This window comes from Chrysemys picta, chromosome 12 (genome assembly GCF_011386835.1).
Source record: "Chrysemys picta bellii isolate R12L10 chromosome 12, ASM1138683v2, whole genome shotgun sequence".
Classification (NCBI taxonomy): domain Eukaryota; kingdom Metazoa; phylum Chordata; order Testudines; family Emydidae; genus Chrysemys; species Chrysemys picta.
The window spans coordinates 23602329-23622050 of NC_088802.1; the positions used below are offsets into that span (position 1 = coordinate 23602329).

The 19722-nt window shown below is 56.3% G+C and overlaps 1 protein-coding gene across 3 annotated transcripts in view; it reads left to right on the plus strand.

Moving 5' to 3' along the window:
• The first annotated feature begins 8467 nt into the window (after window positions 1–8467).
• The window catches only part of LOC135974464 (maestro heat-like repeat-containing protein family member 1), a 936803-nt gene continuing 925548 nt past the window's right edge, over window positions 8468–19722 (plus strand). Inside the window, exons 1-3 of one of the 3 annotated variants that reach the window (XM_065562657.1) lie at window positions 8468–8999; window positions 9208–9303; window positions 9989–10993. In XM_065562657.1, the coding sequence (XP_065418729.1) occupies window positions 8898–8999; window positions 9208–9303; window positions 9989–10216 (426 nt within the window). In that variant the 5' untranslated portion in view covers window positions 8468–8897 and the 3' untranslated portion in view covers window positions 10217–10993. Of the gene's footprint in view, window positions 9000–9207; window positions 9304–9436; window positions 9573–9988; window positions 10994–19722 lie in introns of those variants that run through there. The other 2 variants (XM_065562658.1, XM_065562659.1) reach the window with 2 other exon arrangements.

Consider the following 19722-nt stretch of genomic DNA (forward strand, 5'->3'; position numbering starts at 1 on the left):
TTGATTCCTCCTTGTTTTTAGATCCAAGGGGGTTGGATCTGTATTCACCAGGGAATTGGTGAAAGGTTTCTCAAGGCTTCCCAGGGAAGGGAATCCACTTGGGAATGGTGGCAGTGGACCAGATCTAAGCTGGTAGTTAAGCTTAGCAGTTTTCATGCAGGCCCCCACATTTGTACCCTAAAGTTCAGAGTGGGGAAGCAGCCTTGACAAGAGTCTAGTGACTCTCTCACCCTGGGCTCTCCCCAGTATAGACTCTTGTTCACACTAGTCGAATGATGTTCAAATGCTGAGAAGGAGCAGGGAAGAGGCACAGAAATGACTTGTGGCCTGGCCAGCAAACCTTAGAGCAGGCAACCCGAGGGGCTGCAGCTAGTCAGCTTGACTAAGCAGTTCCGAGGTCTGTCATTAAGGTCTATAGTCACCAAGCAGGAGGAGGTAGCTGCATTTCAGGTTTTTGCTCAGGCAGACAAAGGTGTAAGGAGAGCTGGCAAAGCTGATGTTAGAAACATTGACATTGGAAATCCATGTAAGTGTAGAAGAGTGACGGAACCAATCATGCGGGGACGTGGGAATTCACTCTCACCTGGCCTCTGGGGATGGAGGCAGCACGTGGCTGGCACTTCTCGCTCCTGCCGTACGAGGGGCAGGTGCTGCTACCGACTGCTCCCCCTAACCCCTGTCCTGCTGCACTCTGGGGATGCTGCCCTGCTGTGGAGCTCTCAGGTGTCTTGAACTGGAATTTGTTTGGAGAGAAACTGCTAAGGAGCCTTATCAGCCCCGAGCAGAGAGTACCTGGGAGCCTGCCTGGGTCGGGCGGGTCTGGTACAGCCTCCCCCCAGATAAGGCTCTTCCCTGGACCTGCCACCCATTGGAATCTGGAACGATTCCCTCCGAGGTAACACCCGGGGCAGCCAGGGAAGGGCAGGGCACGGCCTGCTCCCCTGGAGCGTTAGGGCTTTCAGGAGTCAGAGGTGTCACCGGAGCAGGTTGTACGTTAAAGCAGCGAAGGCAGTTGGGGGGCAGCGGAATTGGGTGCTTTGCCATTGCACTTGATCAGCTCAATTTGAAAATTCTTTCAAAGGAAATCCAGATGTATACATCTGACTGGGGTACATGTACACACATACACATGCACACACTCATGTGCACATACACGTACACACATACATACCCACATGTACACATACACATATATACAGACGTACACATACATGCACACACGCTCTCCCTGGAGCGCCCCAGGATGGGACTGACGGGGTGGCTGGCTATTATGGAGGCAGAAGGGGGTTGGGAGAAAATAATCAAGAACTTTTGCTGAAAATGCAAACCTAAGCTGGAAATCTGTGCAGGGCTGGGCTCAGCGAAAATGATCTTTTGAGCTGCTCTTATTAACCGTGGTCCTGTACTTCCTGGTTTGCGTCGGACCCAGGCAGGAGACTGGGCTGCTCTCAGCTGTAGAAGCCATTGGAATGAGCCAGGTTGGAATGAGCCAGGACCTCAGAGCCTTCTGCCACCAATCGTCCCAGCAGTCACGGATCCACACCAAACCACGTCCTTCCAGTTAGGCAGTTTCATATGCACACGTCAAACCCTTGGTTTGCCACTCAGACACCACGGTGATGGGCACAGTAAGGACCGAGAGACGCTAAACAGGCAGACAGACAAGGAAATAGTGGCCCTGCCTACAGGTGTGTGTGTGGTGCAAACGGATGAACACCAGTTGCTGGCTGAAGGCACAACCTTAATTCCCGCATCTCCTGTCTGTCAGCTATCGTACGCTTGGCAGCCTGAGCTCCGATTTCTAACGCAGCGTTTTGCTCTGGCCTATTCTGGTTCTCATGTCCAGGGGCGCCTTGGCCCCTGGTATCAGGAGCGGTGCAAAGGAGGCTGCTTTTCAAAGGTCCTTAAGTAGGGTTGTCAACTTTCTACTTGCACAAAACCAAACGCCCTTGACCCAACCCCTTTCATGCCCTTCCCCAAGGCCCCACCCCGACTCATTCCAGCCCAGCCCACCTCCCTCAGTCGCTCGCTCTCACACCCTCACTCACTTTCACTGGGCTGGGGCTGGGGGTTGGAGTGCAGGGAGGGGTGAGGGCTCCGGTGGGGATGCGGGCTCTGGGATTGGGCTGGAGATTAGGGGTTTGGGGTGCCAGAGGGGGATCCGGGCTGAGGCAGAGGGTTGGGGTGCGGACACTGGGGGGAGTTTGGGTGCGGGAGTGGGCTCAGGGCTGGGGTAGGGGATTGGGGTGCGAGTGGGGGTGTGGGGTCTGGGAGGGATTAGGGTACAGGAGGGGGTTCCGACCTGGGGCAGGGGGTTGGGGTGCCGGGTGTGAGGTCTGGGAGGGAATTTGGGTGTGGGAGGGGGTTCCGAACTGGGGCAGGGTTTCTGGGTGCGAGCTCCGGCCAGGCGGCGCTTACCTCAGCCAGCTCCTGGTCAATGGCACACTGGTGCTAATGCAGGCTCCTGACCCCTGGTCTCCCTCCGCTGGCAGGCTCTGAGCAAGGCCTGCCCAGAGAACATGGATGACGAGCTCTCGATCCTGCTGACAGCACTCCCCAGCACAGAGAAACTCCAGCACATCCTGGAGGTGAGCAGAATGGGGAGGGGCCGCAGGGGTTTTACCTTAGCCCTGGGGACTCCTAGAAAGAAGAGACTGAAAAATCCATGTTTCTATTGCATCCTTCCGAGTATGCATTCGTGATATAAACTCACTGGGTGACCTTGGGGTAACTCACTTCCCCCTTACGGCATCAGTCTTCTCCACTATCAAATCTACACTGGGGAAGAAGGACAGAAGCCCCGACAATCACCTTCACCTCTGGGTGTCTGGTCCTGGGAGCCGAAACCAACTGGACTATCTGCCCCATCTCCTAAACTGCCCTGTCTTTCCCTCCTAGGGCCTTGTCCTTAGTGCTCAGCCTGGCCCCTTCCCAGCTTGTCCCTGACCTTTGAAGGACTCTCGAAGCCCCTCCCATGCCTGCTTCCCTTGGGGTCTCTCTCCTGGCTGAGCACAGCCTGCCCTTCTATCTCTCAGCAGGCCTGGGTTCTAGTCACAGGCTGCGTCTTGTCACGTGACCCCCACACTTATTCCCTTCACCCTAGGGAGCTGCATCACCTGGGCCAGGTGCAGTTGAGCTCCAACCCCTTTTCTGGCCATCTCACCCTGGGACAGGTTGAAACTGGTAACCTGTGGTAACAGTAACTGGTTGCTCGCAAAGGTGCTGAAGACACAATGGAAGAGGAAATCCTTTGGCCTGGATTGAAATTATTCCGACTGAAAGGGAATGAGAGAAAATAGGTCCAGAGTTCTCTTCCTAGCAGCAGAAAATGTAGCGATTGATAGAGGTTCAGGTCAGAAAGGACCATTATGTGCATCTAGTCGCCCCCCCTGTATAACTAAGGGCCTAGAATGTCACCAAGTGGTTCCTTCAGCCAACCATAGCATGGGACTGAGCCAGAGCACATCTTTTGGAAGGACATCCACATGCAGGAGAGCCAGCTGGCTACCAGAAAATCTCTCTTCTGCAGTGACTTGGGGTTAAGGGACACGGGGGAAAAGACATGGAGGCTGTGACTAAACTGAGATCAGCAAGGCCAGGAAAACCAGGGTTAGGTCCCAGGCCTGGCTATCAGATCTGCTGTTTTCTATTCCTGGCTTTGGGACCACAAGCGAGTCTCTGCACCGCTGGGTGCCTCGGTTTCCCCAGCTATCAAATGGAGCTAATCAAGGTTTTGTTTGTTCTCCCCATTTTACAGGGTGGGAAACCGAGACACACTTGGGACCTGTCTACACTACAGGTCTGTCGTGCGTTTGTAATCTGCTGACCCCCACAGAGCCTATGGACAACCCAGCTCCTAAAGGTACGTTTGTTCTGTGCTTATCCCCTATGTACCAGCAGGGCTGGACAGCATTTCTCACTGTGATGTGGGCAGCAGGTCCTGGGTACTAAGGGTCTGAAGAAGCTCTCAAGGACTAATTTTTTTAAAATAATTGTTATCAATGAATTAAGAGAAAACATACAATCACTGCGAATAAGATTGGGGGGTGACAAAATACAGGCAGAGTGGTAATTCCTGACGGGGAGAGGGCAGTGATACAGAGCGATCTGGCTCATTCGGCCAGCTGGACCCATTCAAAGAAAACAAATTTGAGCAGAGCCCAATGCAAGGTCCTATACGTGGCAACAAGGTACGCCGGCCACACCTCCAGAATGGGGACGTGTATCCAGGAAAGCAGTGACTCTGAAAAGGATTTAGGGGCCAGAGTGGAGAAGCCACTCAACATGAGCTCCCAGTGCGATGCTGTGGTGAACAGGGCTAAAGCCATCATTGGACGAAGGAGCAGAGCCGTGAGTAGGATAGGGAGGTGACACAGCAGCAGTGAGACTGCTATTGGAATACTGCCTCCAGTGTTGGTGTCCTCCTTTGAAAAAGATGGTCCTAGAAATTGGAGCTGGGCAGCAAAGAGCCACCAAATGTTCTGAGGGCTGGAGAAAAATGCCTTCTAGTGAGCTATTGAAAGAGCTCAACCTGTTTAGCTTATCAAAAGAAGATTGAAGGGGACTTCACTGAAGTGTTGAAGTGCCTTAATGGAGAGAAAATACTGGGTATTAAAGGGCTCTTTAACTGAGCAGAGAAAGGCAGAACAAGACCCAATGGCTGGAAGGTGAAAAAAGACAAATTCCTATGACAAATAAGGCACAAATATTCAACAGCGAGGATGATTGAACCCAGGAAGAAGCTACCAAGGAAAGTGGTGGATTCTCCATCTCTTGATGTCATTAATAAAGACTAGATGCCTTTCCGGAATGTGTTTGCCCCAAAAGTAGCTATTGTGGTAGACAGGAGGCCTGTGATATGCAGGGGGTCAGATTAGATGCTCTAACTGTCTCTTCTAGCCATAAAGTCTACTCATTTCTGAGAAACCGAGTGTAGCATTGGGAGCAGCCTCTGCTGTTTTACTGTCTAGCCGGCTTGCTTCCTAGAATGAACACTCATTGAGCGGGGTGATCCACAGGGAGTTGCTCAAACCTCCAAAGGGTCTGCCCTGTGGTAGGACATTAGCACTGCAGGGGAGGGGTGGGTGTGGCAGTGATATCACAAAGGCCTTTTGCAGGACCTCAGACTATTGGCCAAAGGTGCAGGTGAAGTGGTGACCTCACAGAGAGATGCTGACATCAGCCAGGCAGGACAGGGGCGCAGGGCCAGGGAAACCTCAGAAACCCCTGTGGCTTTGCTTCAGCAAGTCTCCTTCTCGAGATCTCTCTTTGAGGTCTGAGAGAGTATTTGAGTTCATGTATGTGACCACCAGGAGGAACCTCTTTTGAGTTTTCTCCTTTCTTTTTCCTGATTTCACTAGAAAACTGACATTCCTGTTTAGAAGGTAAGAGCCTCCGAGAGGTTTGGAACCTGTTCAGTCTGCTGCATCTGGCACCAGCTGAATTTTAGGCATGGAAAACACTAGCTTAACGTGGCCAAATTTTATTCCCCACCTGGGATTTTGTCCCTTAGAATCACTGGGGACATTAGGGTTTGTCCTTTTTCTTTTACCTTTTCCTCCATCCCTCCCTCCTTTCTCTTCATCTCTTACTTCTTTTGTCCTTTCCTCTGTTCCCCTCCCACCACCAGGAGGGGTGTGTGTGTGTCGTGGGGGGTGCTCTACAACTCCCATTGTGGGAGGTCCACCGAAAAATGTGGGGCTGAAATAGTGCTCAGACAGTGATCCCCAGCGGTGACCTGGGCCATCCTTTGGGCTCTCTGGTGAGAACCCTCATCCTCCCGCCCCTCGGTCTCTACCCTGATTGGCTGAGCAGGGGGTTATTGACAGGGAGGAGACTCAGGTCCCTGCTGTTTTCTTTTAAGACCAAGTAAATAGTCATAACCAGTCATATGTTCGACAAATTTTGCTGCTTCTCTGCAGTTCATTATTTTCTCTACCATTCCAGTTCTCCTAAAATACTTGCTGAATAATTACTATGAACTCTTGCTGGTCTGCAACTCACTTGAGAGCACTTTATTCAGGTCATTCAATGTCTGAAATTCAAGATCCGATGGTTATTTGAAAATCAGGGCTCTTGGGTCCTATTCCCAACTCTGCCACGGAGTGGCTGTGTGACCTAAGACAAGTCAATTCTCCTTTCTCAGCCTTAGTTTCTCCCTCTTTCAAGTAGGGATAACAATCCGCCCCTACCTACCTCCTGGCGGGTGGAGGATGGGGATCTATTGGAGAGTGTCACTAGGAGCAGTGCATAAGATGAGGTGTCCTATCGTGTTTACTCAGATCAGATTATGACATAATAGAATGGATGAAATAGTCTATTTTATTTTTTATTATGTTGCAATTGTTAAGAGCAGCAACTACTTAGCTCAGACTGAAACATCTCATCTAATTTTTGAGATCTAAGTGTTTCCTCTTTGTGTAGCTCAAACCTCCAAAGTGTCTGCCCTGTGGCAGGACATTAGCACTGCAGGGGAGGGGTGGGTGTGGCAGTGACATCACAAAGGCCTTTTGCAGGACCTCAGACTATTGGTCAAAGGTGCTCGGGAGGTGGTGACCTCACAGAGAGATGCTGACATCAGCCAAGCAGGACAGGGGCGCAGGGCCAGGGAAACCTCAGAGTTCCCTGTAGCTTTGCTTCAGCAAGTCTCCTTCTCGAGTCTCTCTGAGGACTGAGAGAGTATTTAGTTTCACGTACATGAGCGCCAGGAGGAACCTCTTTTGAGTTTTCTCTTTTCTTTTTCCTGATTTTACTAGAAAACAGACGTCCCTGTTTAGAAGGTAAGAGCCTCCGAGAGGTTTGGAACCTGTTCAGTCTGCTGCATCTGGCGCCAGCTGAATTCTAGGCATGGAAAACACTAGCTTAAGGTGGTCGAATTTTATTCCTCACCTGGGATTTTGTCCCTTAGAATCACTGGGGACATTAGGGTTTGTCCTTTTTCTTTTACCTTTTCCTCCATCCCTCCCTCCTTTCTCTTCATCTCTTACATCTTCTGTCCTTTCCTCTGTTCCCCTCCCACCACCAGGAGGACTCTGTGTGTGTGTCGTGGGGGGTGCTCTGCAGTGGGAACAGGGACAATTCTCCAACTTTGGGCAGTCGAGAGCCTGGGTGAGATAAGGGGTGTTAAAGCCCTTTGTGAAGGAGAAAGGGGAGTTTCACGGTGTTGAGCACCAAGGAATTCTAAAGTTTGCTAAAACATCTAGTCTGCAGAAACCAGAAATGGTCGAAGCCACATTGTAACCATTGTCTTTTTTAAAGCCCATTGAGGGATGTGAGTCCCACCCTTTTAGGTATCTGGGGTGCTGGGAGAAGAAAAGAGGTGCCTGTCTCCATTTTATGGCCTCAACAAACTAAGTGCTGTGCCCCAGTTCTCGTCAGAGATCCCTGAAAAAGAACATCTTCCCATCCATTAACATACCTGGAAAGATACTGGAACTCCTTATTAAACAATCAGTTTGTCAGCACCTACAGGACAATTTGGTTCTTAGGACTAGTGAGCATGGACTTATCAAGAACAAATCATTCCAAACCAATCCTAGCTCCTTCTTTGGCAGGGTTATGGGCCTAGTGGAGGTGGGTAAACAGTAGATGTCATCCATCTTGGTGTTAATAAGGACATTCTCACAAACAAACTAGGGAGATGTGGTCTAGATGCAATTAGTATAATATGTGTGCACAGATGGTTGCAAGCCCATACTCCAACAGCCCAGAACCAAACAGCAGGAAGCAGATCATGCAATGAACTCCTGCCAGTGCGTGTAGATTGCATTACGTGCACCCCTGTGGGGGAGGAGGAGCTGCTCTGGCTGGGGCAGGGATGGGGAGGGACCAAACAGGCTGGTTAGTGAGAGGCTGCCTTGACCCCAGACTCACGCCCGCTCCCCGCTCGGTTCCAGGATGGCCAGGCTCCTGAGGATGTTCAGGAAGAAGGCTCTGCAGGTGGCCCCAGAGCCTGAGGGAAGCAGCTGCCATGTTCCCCAGGAGCAGAGCGGCTCCTCCGTCCCCACTGGCGGGGAAGGAGCTCCCGGCCAGGCCAGGAGGTGGAAGTGCCCAGCCTTCTGGCGGAGAAAACCCGCTCCCAGCACAGGTGCCGAGGTGGGAGAGGCCAGGTCGAAATGGAGCTGGGCCAGGATGCGGCTGGGCAGGCAGGACCCAGCGCAGGAGGGGAGCCGGGCAGGGTGACTCTGGGGCATGTTATGTGGGCAGCAGCGGCCCCAGGAGCCCAGCCCTGATTCCCAGCAGGAGGCATCGCCCTGCCCCGTCAGTGAGGACCTTCCAGCCTCCCCAGGGCAGGAGGTGGAGGATCCCTGTCCCACCACCAGCAGCTCGGCCCGCTCCCCATGGGACAGCAGCAGTGCCTGGGACTCGGGCAGCAGCGAGACCGATGGACGCCGCAGCTTTGTTCCAGGTGAGGAGTCAGGCTGCGCTCAGAGAGAAGTGAGGGCGGGGCTGTGAACACCCTGGGCCCAGGCCCTCGATCAGTGCTATGGGGGTGGGTCCCCAGCCCAGGGGTCTGGCCTGAGCCACATGAACCCCACTGACACTAGATGCTGCCACTTTGGTCCTTGGTGCTCCAGTTCGGGGGAGGCACCTCTCAGGGAGTCCAGGACAGTCTGGGGGGGTCTCTTTGCTATGGGCTCCTGAAGGAGTTGGCTTTGGGAAGAGGCTCACTCCCAGGATCAGATACAGAGGGGCAGCAGGGTCCAGGGAACAGGTGCTATTCCTGCCCTGCCACTGTCTGTCTGAGAAACTTTGGCCCTGTCATTCCCTGGCTCGGTGCCTCAGTTTCCCTTCTTGCCAGCCTGTGCCTATTTCACTGCAGTTTCACCTGCGTGTTGGTGCCAGTCCCATCCCCGCACTGCACAGTCTAATACCGGCTCCTCTCTCTTGCCAGCACCATGACGCCTGCCCTGGAGCCAGAGCTGGAGACCCACCTCCTCCGAGCTGCCCTGCACGCCGTCTTCACCCTGGGCATGGAGAAGGACACCGCCCAAGTGCAGGTAGATCATGCTAAAGTCATGGATAGATGAGCCAGCTGTCATCCTGCCATGAATCCTTGCTAATTGCCTGCAGTGGGATGTGAATGAGAGAGGCCAGGATATGTGTTTGGGGTCTCACCAGTGCTTCCCAGAGACCCCACTTCCCATCCTGTGGCAGATGTAGCCCCAGTTTCCCTAACTCTGACCCATGGCTCTCCCTTGCTTTCAGGATCTGCCTAGGGTCTTGCCAGACCTCCTGGACGCCATGCTGGGGAACCTGCTGGCAGAGTCCCCAGACACCGACAGGCTCCAGTACATCTTGGAGGTGAGCCCGATGAGAGGGATGGGGGCAATTTTACCTTCACTCTTAGATCCATTTTCCAGTCCGTCCTCCTAGCTGGGCCCCCAGTGGGCATCCTTGGTCAGGGCAGTCAGTGCAATGCCTCCTATCCCCACAGCACATTAACTACTGGATCGTGTCCAGAGGGCCACGAGAGAGAGCCAGGGCCGTTAAGAGCAGCATGGCCCTGCTCAGATCCACCATCACCCTCCCTGAGTTTGACGTAAGTGACCTCTGACCCCAGCTTCCTGACTCCAGGGGTAGGTGGGCTGGCTCCGACGGACTGTAGGATCTGCTGCTGCAGGGGCTGTGGGTTAGGAGTGTTCCTCTTGGGGAGGCAGAGGCAGAGCAGAGAGTGAGCCTGGCTTGAGTCAAGTTCTTCTTGTTCTAGTTAAGTGGTGACTCTGGGCTTTTAAGGGGGCTGTGCTCCAGGTTCATGCCTCCCTGTCATCCTGGAGCAGCGGAAAGCAAGTCCTCATGGAGGGCCCTGCCCACAGCCCTGTGCTCCAGGCTTCCCTGGGGGCAGAGGAAATTAAGGGTCTGGCTCTAGCTCCTATCCTCTAGCATCTCCTGCAGAGGGGCTGAGGGGAAGGAGAGTCCTGGCCCGGGGGGGACTGGGAGCTGACAGGAAAATGCTGATGGAGTCCCCTCTCCCTCTCCCGTCCATTAGAACTCAGCGGAATTCCCCAGGATGGGTCACCACATGGCACAGCTAGCTCTGTCCGTCAGTGACCCAGCCAAGGACATCAGCCGGCAGGCCAGGGAGGTGGTTTACCGGCTCTACCAGCTGCTGCTGCACCAGATGGGTAAGGAACCCAGCTGGGAAATGGCACCCGCTAGAAGAGTGAGACTGGGACCCCAGCCAATTTCTCTCAGACTGACCCCGGCTGGAGGATGAGTCTCTCTATCTCTTTCTGTGTTCCACACCACGCCCTGCAATTCTGTTGGGCCGGGCACGCAGCGAGGACTCTTCCCACTGTGCAGCCACCAATGGGATTGGAAGGACAGAAGCCCTGCAACCAAAAGGACAAATGTGTGTATGTGTCTCTCTCCCTGTCACCTACTCCCTCCTGGGGGAAACCCAGCAGCTGATGGGGGACAAGGTGAGCAGCTGCATTAGACTCAGGAGATTGGGGCGGGCCCCAGGCCTCATTCCCATCCTGTGGCCATTCGCTGGCCTGGCACAAGGAGCCTGGTGGGGAATGAAAGGGAGAGCAGGTGCTCCTGGGAAGGGAGATGAATTCACCTCCATGAGCAGGAGCGAGCCAGCTTGTCCATGGAGCAGCTCCACCCAACTCTTTAGCCAGGCTAATTAACGACAAGCTTTGCCTCATCCCAGACTTATGTTCTTAGGACAGGGTGCTATCGCTCTTGGGAAGGGCAGGAGAGTCCCCCAAGTGCCCTCTGCGAGACTCTCCTGTCCCACAGGGCCGCACCCAATTCCTAGTGGTCTGGTGTCTGTGTCACCCGAGCCACCACCCAGAGTTGCTCCCATCACTGGCAGCCTGGGAGGACAAGGACTGATGGGTGATGGCGTCTGACCAGGCAGGGCTGAGGCACATGGACAGGGGACGCTTGTCCTGCTGCTGGCAAGGCTGGACCCGTTCTGGAGAGAACAGGAGGATTCAGTCAGCAGTAGGGTTACCATGTCTAATAAATAAAAAAGAGGAACCTCCACGGGCCCTGGCCCCGCCCATTTCCCAGCCCTTAGTCCCGCCCCAACTCTGCTCCTTCCCCACCCTAACTCCGCCCCCTCCTCCCTCCCACTCCCAGCTATGGGGAAAGGGCTGCCCCAGCGCTACCGGCTTCACGGTTTGCCGGGCAGCCCCCAGACCCTGAGCCCCCGGCCGGCGCTTCCCCAGCGCAGCTGGAATCTTAAAGTCTGAGAGGGGAGGAGTGGAGCAGCTCAGCTGGAGCCGGGGAGGAGAAGTGCCTGGCCCGTGGCTCGGGGTCCGGAGGCAGGGGGGGCTGCCCGAAGCCAGTAGCGCTGGCTCGGGCAGCTCGGCTCTTAAAGTCTGAGAGGGGAGGAGCGGAGCAGAGCAGCTGCGGGAGGGGAAGTGCCCGGCCGGCATTTTCCCGGACATGTTTGGCTTTTCGGCAATTCCCCCCGGACGGGGGTTTGATTGCCGAAAAGCAGGACATGTCCGGGAAAAACCGGACGTATGGTAACCCTAATCAGCAGGGGCTGCCGATCCGTCCCATTCACCAGGGCTGCCATCCTGCGGCTTCCGCATTAGTGGCTGGGGAAAGGGAAATGGGATGGGGGTGACTTGGGGAAAGGTCTCAACCTCCCCACATCCCACTTCACTGCTGCCAGTATCCCTCCTGCCCCCCCCCCCCGCTACAGTCCCCTCCCTACCCAACCTGGGTGGGGCTGGAGGAGAGGGTTCTGAGAACTTGAGCTGTGGATTGGAGGTGGAACAGCTGTCAGGGGCACTGAGGGGGATGTGGCAGGAGCTCCCCGTACAAGGAGGGGGGTTGCCACTGGAGGTCACTAGGAAGGACAACAAGACTCCATCCTGGGGGTCAGGAGGGGAATCCATCCCTCAGAGGTGGGCAGGGGCTGGGTGGAAATGCTGCTGGTTCCAGGGGCTGTTAATCCCCCCTGATTCCTCGGAGGCGTCTGAGTCTCAGACAGGTTCTCGTTCCCTTGCAGCAGGAGGACGTCACGGCCAATGTGATGCGCTAGCTCCGTATCATGCGGCACTTGCGCCAGGTGCCCGAGGCGCTGCAGGGCCTGTGCCTCTGAGGCCACCAGCAACTCCCGCTCCCTGCTGCAGGTACTGCTCTGGCTCTCTGTAAATGGGGAGCTAGTGGAAGGGGAAATGGAGCCCCCTGGCACTCACAGAAACCCTCTCCCCTCTGTGTGGAGCAGGGTCCTTTCCTCTGCCCCCAAATTCCTTCATCTGGGACAGGAGCTCTTTCCCTCACACCCATTCCCCTCCCCCCTTTCCTTGATCTACCCCCATCCCATTCCCCCTGCACCCAGGCAGAGCTCTGCCTGCCCCATATGGTGTAGAAAGGCCTGTGATATGCAGGGGGTCAGATTAGATGCTCTAACTGTCTCTTCTGCCCATAAAGTCTACTCATTTCTGAGTTTCAGAGTAACAGCCGTGTTAGTCTGTATCCGCAAAAAGAAGAACAGGAGTACTTGTGGCACCTTAGAGACTAACAAATTTATTAGAGCATAAGCTTTCGTGGACTACAGCCCACTTCTTCCGATGCATATAGAATGGAACATATATTGAGGAGATATATATACACACATACAGAGAGCATAAACAGGTGGGAGTTGTCTTACCAACTCTGAGAGGCCAATTAATTAAGAGAAAAAAAAACTTTTGAAGTGATAATCAAGCTAGCCGAGTACAGACAGTTGGATTCTAGGTTCTGCCCCAAGGCCCTGTACCGAACAGCTAGGCCTGCTCCTGTACCTTTGTAGCGGTTTCCCCTGGTTTCCCCTCAGCTGGAGCTCACTCTGTAATCCATTTGGCCTAGCTCCAGGCTTTATAGCCCACAGGCCAAGCTCCCTGTTATATACCCTCTTCCTTAGAACCTGGCCCACACGGGGGCAAGATCTCTTCTTCTCCAAGCTTCATCCCTCGTCATCTCATCGCTGTCACCGGCTGCGCGCTTGTACAGCCTGTGCCCAGTGTCTGCAGCTCCACTGCCAGCTCGCTCGGGGGCAAACCTTCTCTTCTGCAGTATCCCGACGCTCTTCCTGCAGCCACTCAGTCTCGTGAACAGCTGCTTGCAGAGCCTCTTCTGAAGCCTTTAGCGTCTTCTGTTGCCTTTTTGCTACTGCCGCTGCATATGCCAAAACCTTTTTGGTCAGGGTCTGAGAACCCATCATGGACTGCTCCACCCTTGTGTTTGTCCCTCCTCCAGTCTGCTTCATCTCTGGGCCAATCATTTCGTCCTTCATCTCCCTGCAGCACCCGACAGGGTGTGTTGGTGGAGGGTCTGCAAGGTCCATGGCCACCCCAGCCACCTCCACCTTGCCTGCCTCATGGGGGTTTGTGTCAGAGGACACCTCCTTTCTTTCTAACTTCTTAGGGCCCTGGCCCCTCGTTCAGCCACTCAGCAATTTCCTAAGCAGGCCGTGTCTTTTGATATTGCCTGCTTCTCTGCCCCAAAAAGAAAAAATTCTTGCTCCCATCTTGGAATTAGGCCCCGCTTGTACACTTTCTCATGCCCTTCTCCCTGGGCTAACCTTCTCAGCACAGCCCAGGCATGCTCTCCTTCTCTGCTCTTTTTGTCCATGGGCATAGCCCTGGACCCAACAGCTAGGTCTGCACCTTTCTCTTTGCTGCACTTTTCCAACCTCTCTTCTCAAGTTCCCCTCCAGGCTTTCCTTGCTGCTCTGAACTTCCTACCTCGTTCTCAATCCTGTTGCTACCCCAGCTGGGGTGTATCACCACTGAAGTCTGGCTCTTTAGGGGGGCGGATATGGTGCCTCTCAGTTCGGGCTCATTCTGTAATCAGCTTTCTGTGAGTGCCAGGGGGCTCCATTTCCCCTTCCACTAGCTCCCCATTTACAGAGAGCCAGAGCAGTACCTGCAGCAGGGAGCGGGAGTTGCTGGTGGCCTCAGAGGCACAGGCCCTGCAGCGCCTCGGGCACCTGGCGCAAGTGCCGCATGATACGGAGCTGGCGCATCACATTGGCCGTGACGTCCTCCTGCTGCAAGGGAACGAGAACCTGTCTGAGACTCAGACGCCTCCGAGGAATCAGGGGGGATTAATGGCCCCTGGAACCAGCAGCATTTCCACCCAGCCCCTGCCCACCTCTGAGGGATGGATTCCCCCTCCTGACCCCCAGGATGGAGTCTTGTTGTCCTTCCTAGTGACCTCCAGTGGCAACCCCCGTCCTTGTATGGGGAGCTCCTGCCACCTCCCTCTCAGTACCCCTGACAGCTGTTCCACCTCCAATCCACAGCTCAAGTTCTCAGACCCCTCTCCTCCAGCCCCACCCAGGTTGGGTAGGGAGGGGACTGTAGCGGGGGGGGGGGGGCAGGAGGGATTCTGGCAGCAGTGAAGTGGGATGTGGAGAGGTTGAGACCTTTCCCCAAGTCACCCCAGCCACTAATGCTGAAGCCGCAGGATGGCAGCCCTGGTGAATGGGACAGATCGGCAGCCCCTGCTCACTGAATCCTCCTGTTCTCTCCAGCAGGGCCGGCTTTAGGAAGGGCCGGGCCCAATTCGAACATTTTTGGCGGGGCCCCGGCAGGGATGACTAACAAAAAAAAAATAATGTAAAAAAAAGCCTTTCATTTCTTCCATGTATTACTTCCTTTCCATAACTATATAAATAATAAAATTATATATTATGTACATTGCATCATATATGCTGTTGATCGGTTATTAATGAGCTCTGTTTCACGTGTGTGGGTCCCCACCATTCCCTGGGGGTGTGCTAGGGTGACCAGATGTCCTGATTTTATAGGGACAGTCCCGATTTTGGGGTCTTTTTCTTATAGGATCCTATTATCCCCCACCCCCTGTCCCGATTTTTGACACTTGCTGTCTGGTCACCCTAGTGGTGTGCACATGTGGGGGTCCCAGCTGCTCCCTGCCCCCCTCATTGAAGCAGGTGTGCAGGGTTACTGCCCTGGGAACTGCAGGGCACCAGTGGACATGGGGCTGGCTGGAGGCAGGGCAGGGGCTCACTGGAGGTAGGGTCTGGCTGCAGGCAGGGCAAGGGGTGCGGGGCTGGCTGGAGACAGGGGTGTGTGGGGCTGGCTGGCTTTGCGCAGGGCCGCAGGGGTGTGCGGCAGGGGTTGCCTGGAGACAGGGCAGGGGGTGCGGCAGAGGCTGGCTGTGGGCAGGGGGGCGGGGCTGGTGCGGGCAGAACAGGGGGGGGCGGGGCTGGAGGTAGGGCAGGGGTGCAGCAGGGGCTGGCTGCGGACAGGGGGTGCAGGGCTGCCTGGAGACGGGGCTGGCTGCGGGCAGGGCAGGGGGTGCGGGGCTGGTGCTGGGACGGGGTGCAGCAGAGGCAGCTGGAGCCCCGGCCCTTTAAATAGCCCCCGAGTCCCCCGCTATCCCAGCCGCGGGAGCCCTGGGGAAGCAGCGGGGCTCCAGTGGCTATTTAAAGGTCCGGGGCGGTAGAGGCAACGGGAGCCCCGGACTTTTTAAATAGCCCCCAGAGCCCCGCAGCCCTACCCCAGGGCTCCAGCAGTGGGGGTCTGGTGGCAATTTAAAGGGCCTGGGGCTCCGGCCCCTGCTGGGAGCCCTAGGTCCTTTAAATTGCCCCCTGGGGAAGCCGGGCCACCCTGGTACAGCACACCGGCTCTTGCCGGTACACCGTACCGGGGCCCGATTCAGGGGAATTGGTTGAATTGGCCTAAAGCCGGCCCTGGTGGGGGGATGGCCACAGAGCTGCAGGGAGGGGAACCCTGAGGTGTGGGGGCTGGGTGGGTACTGGGAGTTCCTCCTGAAGGGACGGGGGTTGGCCAAGGTCACTCAGCCCCGGGGTGTGGGAGGGGGACAGGCTGAGGACACTCAGAACCCCAGGAAGTGGGGGGGGGGGGGCTGAGGGGAGGGACTGGCCAGGGGCACTCAGAGCTGGGGGGGGGGTGCTGTGGGGGGGGCACTCACAGTCCCAGGAGGTGGGTGGGGGAGGGGCACACAGGATTTCAGGCATTCCCTGGCAGTGAAGAGCTGCTGGCAGCAGGGAGGAGCCAGCCGTGACAATCCCCACTTGGGATCCCTGGCTGGGCTAGTGGCTATGGGGGCCCGTGGCCAAGCTGCAGCGGAAGGTGACCTGAAGGAAATGCCTCGGCCTCGGCCTCCGGCTAGGAAGGGCCTGGGCCAGACAATGACCCACTGCGCAGTGTCCCAGCTCCCTGCCCCACACCTGCGGGGCACGGCCCCTCCTCTGTAGGGAGGTTGGCATGTACCTTAGTGCTGCTTCCTCCATCCCCAAAGGCCTCTCCCAGCCAGTCTCTGGCAACCCCTGCCGTTCAGTACGCACATTACCCTGCTGTGACATACCGGGGGGGGGAACCCTCGGGGATGGGGGGGCTGTCACACAGCTGGGCAATTTAACCGAGCTGGGCCGGGGTGACTGTCTCCCTGGAGCTGGGGTCTCTGCTCCTCTGAGTCTCAGCCCAGGTGTCTCTCTGCCCTTCCCCCCAGTTGCCCCCGGGCGAGGTGGGAGCGCCCCACGTTGCGTTCCAGCCCCACATTCGCACCCACAAGTGCTGGTGGGTTCCAATCCCAGCTGAACACGCCCAGCCGGCCCTAGTGCGGAGCAGAAGGGCCCAGCGCTGCCCCACAGACCCTCTGGCTCTCCGAGCCCGCTCTTACCCATCACCGCAGCACGTCTGGCCCAGGCTGAACGCTGCTGCTCTGTCCAGAGAGGCTGGCACTTCTCGCTCCTGCTGTACGAGGGGCAGGTGCTGCTACCGACTGCTCCCCCTAACCCCGCCCTGCTGCGCTCTGGGGATGCTGCCCTGCTGTGGAGCTCTCAGGTGTCTTGAACTGGAATTTGTTTGGAGAGAAACTGCTAAGGAGCCTTATCAGCCGCGAGCAGAGAGTACTGGGAGCCTGCCTGGGTCGGGCGGGTCTGGTACAGCCTCCCCCCAGATAAGGCTCTTCCCTGGACCTGCCACCCATTGGAATCTGGAACGATTTCCTCCGAGGTAACACCCGGGGAAGCCAGGGCAGGGCAGGGCACGGCCTGCTCCCCTGGAGCGTTAGGGCTTTCAGGAGTCAGAGGTGTCAGCGGAGCAGGTTGTACGTTAAAGCAGCGAAGGCAGTGGGGGGCAGAGGAATTGGGTGCTTTGCCATTGCACTTGATCAGCTCAATTTGAAAATTCTTTCAAAGGAAATCCAGATGTATACATCTGACTGGGGTATATGTACACACATACACATGCACACTCACATGTGCACACACTCATGTGCACATACATGTACACATACACACGCATACTCACATGTGCACACACTCATGTGCACATACACGTACACACATACATACGCACATGTACACATACATATATATACAGACGTACACATACATGCACACACGCTGTCCCTGGAGCACCCCAGGATGGGACTGACTGGGTGGCTGGCTACTATGGAGGCACAAAGGGGTTGGGAGAAAATAATCAACAAGAACTTTTGCTGAAAATGCAAACCTAAGCTGGAAATCTGTGCAGGGCTGGGCTCAGCGAAAATGATCTTTTGAGTTGTTCTTATTAACCGTGGTCCTGTACTTCCTGGTTTGCGTCGGACCCAGGCAGGAGACTGGGCTGCTGTCAGATGTAGAAGCCATTGGAATGAGCCAGGTCGGAATGAGCCAGGCCCTCAGAGCCTTCTGCCACCAATCGCCCCAGCAGTCACGGATCCACACCAAACCACGTCCTTCCAGTCAGGCAGTTTCATATGCATACGTCAAACCCTTGGTTTGCCACTCAGACACCACGGTGATGGGCACAGTAAGGACCGAGAGACGCTAAACAGGCAGACAGACAAGGAAATAGTGGCCCTGGCTACAGGTGTGTGTGTGGTGCAAACGGATGAACACCAGTTGCTGGCTGAAGGCACAACCTTAATTCCCGCATCTCCTGTCTGTCAGCTATCGTTCGCTTGGCAGCCTGAGCTCCGATTTCTAACGCAGCGTTTTGCTCTGGCCTATTGTGGTTCTCATGTCCGGGGGCGCCTTGGCCCCTGGTATCAGGAGCGGTGCTAAGGAGGCTGCTTTTCCAAGGTCCTTAAGTAGGGTTGTCAACTTTCTACTTGCACAAAACCAAACGCCCTTGACCCAACCCCTTTCATGCCCTTCCCCAAGGCCCCACCCCTACTCACTCCAGCCCAGCCCACCTCCCTCAATCGCTCGCTCTCACACCCTCACTCACTTTCACTGGGCTGGAGCTGGGGGTTGGAGTGCAGGGAGGGGTGAGGGCTCCGGTGGGGATGCGGGCTCTGGGATTGGGCTGGAGATTAGGGGTTTGGGGTGCCAGAGGGGGATCCGGGCTGGGGCAGAGGGTTGGAGTGCGGACTCTCGGAGGGAGTTTGGGTGCGGGAGGGGGCTCAGGGCTGGGGTAGGGGATTGGGGTGCGAGTGGGGGTGTGGGGTCTGGGAGGGATTAGGGTACAGGTGGGGGTTCCGACCTGGGGCAGGGGGTTGGGGTGCCGGGTGTGAGGTCTGGGAGGGAATTTGGGTGTGGGAGGGGGTTCCGACCTGGGGCAGGGTTTCTCGGTGCGAGCTCCGGTCAGGCGGCGCTTACCTCAGCCGGCTCCTGGTCAACGGCACACCGGTGCTAATGCAGGCTCCCTGCCTGCCCTGGCTCCGCAGGGCTCCCAGAAGCGGCCAGCACGTCCCTGCAGCCCCTAGGAGGAGGCATGGCCAGGCAGCATTGTGTGCTGCCTGCGCCCACAGGCCCTGCAGCTCCCATTGGCCATGGTTCCCGGCCAATGGGAGCTGCAGAGCCGGCACTCGGGATGAGGCCATCGCGTGGAGCTTCCTGATCGCCCCTGCGCCTAGGGGCTGCAGGGACGTGCCGGCCACTTCCGGGAACCCCACAGAGCCAGGTCAGGAAGGGAGCCTGCCTTAGCCCCGCTGCGCCACCAACCGGCCAGACTTTTAATGGCCCGGTGGGCGGTGCTGACCAGAGCTGCCAGGGTCCCTTTTCGAGCAGGCGTTCTGGTCGAAAACCCGACACCTGCCAACCCTGTGTCGAAGGCCCTGATTTGTGAGTGAGCTAAACCTCCAGCCTCCTGCGCTAAATGAGCTCCCTTAACCTTTTCCTGCACCCCATCCCGACCCCGCCCCTTTTACCTGCTTCATCTGCCCGGTGTGGGGTGTTGTGACCCTAGAGCGTGAGTTCCTTGCCACAGGGCCTGTCCTCTTGTCCCTGGGGGTGCAGTGTCCAGTCCTAGGCACCCTGCCTCCAGACTGGGTGTGACGAAGTGGGAATGGTCTTATGCTTTCTCTGAATAATGTGGGTGCCTCAGTTTCCCCTATGCATTTCTTAAGTATCTAGGTGATGGGATAATGGTGTGATTGTTGCAGAGCCCGAGAGGGCAGGGCCGTGCAGGGGTCTCCACAGAGAATGGCCGACACCCTGTCTCCTGGCAACTGATGGCCTGGGCCCCTCCCCTGCAAGGTGCCAACTGAAGGTGTTGGAGAACAAAGAGATCAGGTGACCTCCTGGCCCAGGAAAGAGACAAAGGCTGGAGGGTTTCAGTTTGGAGCTGGCTGGGGAAACGGAGGGAGGCCCAGCACCGGGGTCTGGGCCCCCTACCCCCAAGTTGGACCTGACTGAGGGGTCCTGTTCTCTGTACCTACAAGCTCTGTTTTGGACTGTGATCCTGTCGTCTAATAAACCGTCTGTTTTACTGGCTGGCTGAGAGTCCCAGTGAATTGCAGGAAGTGGGGGGTGCAGGGCCCTGGCTCCCC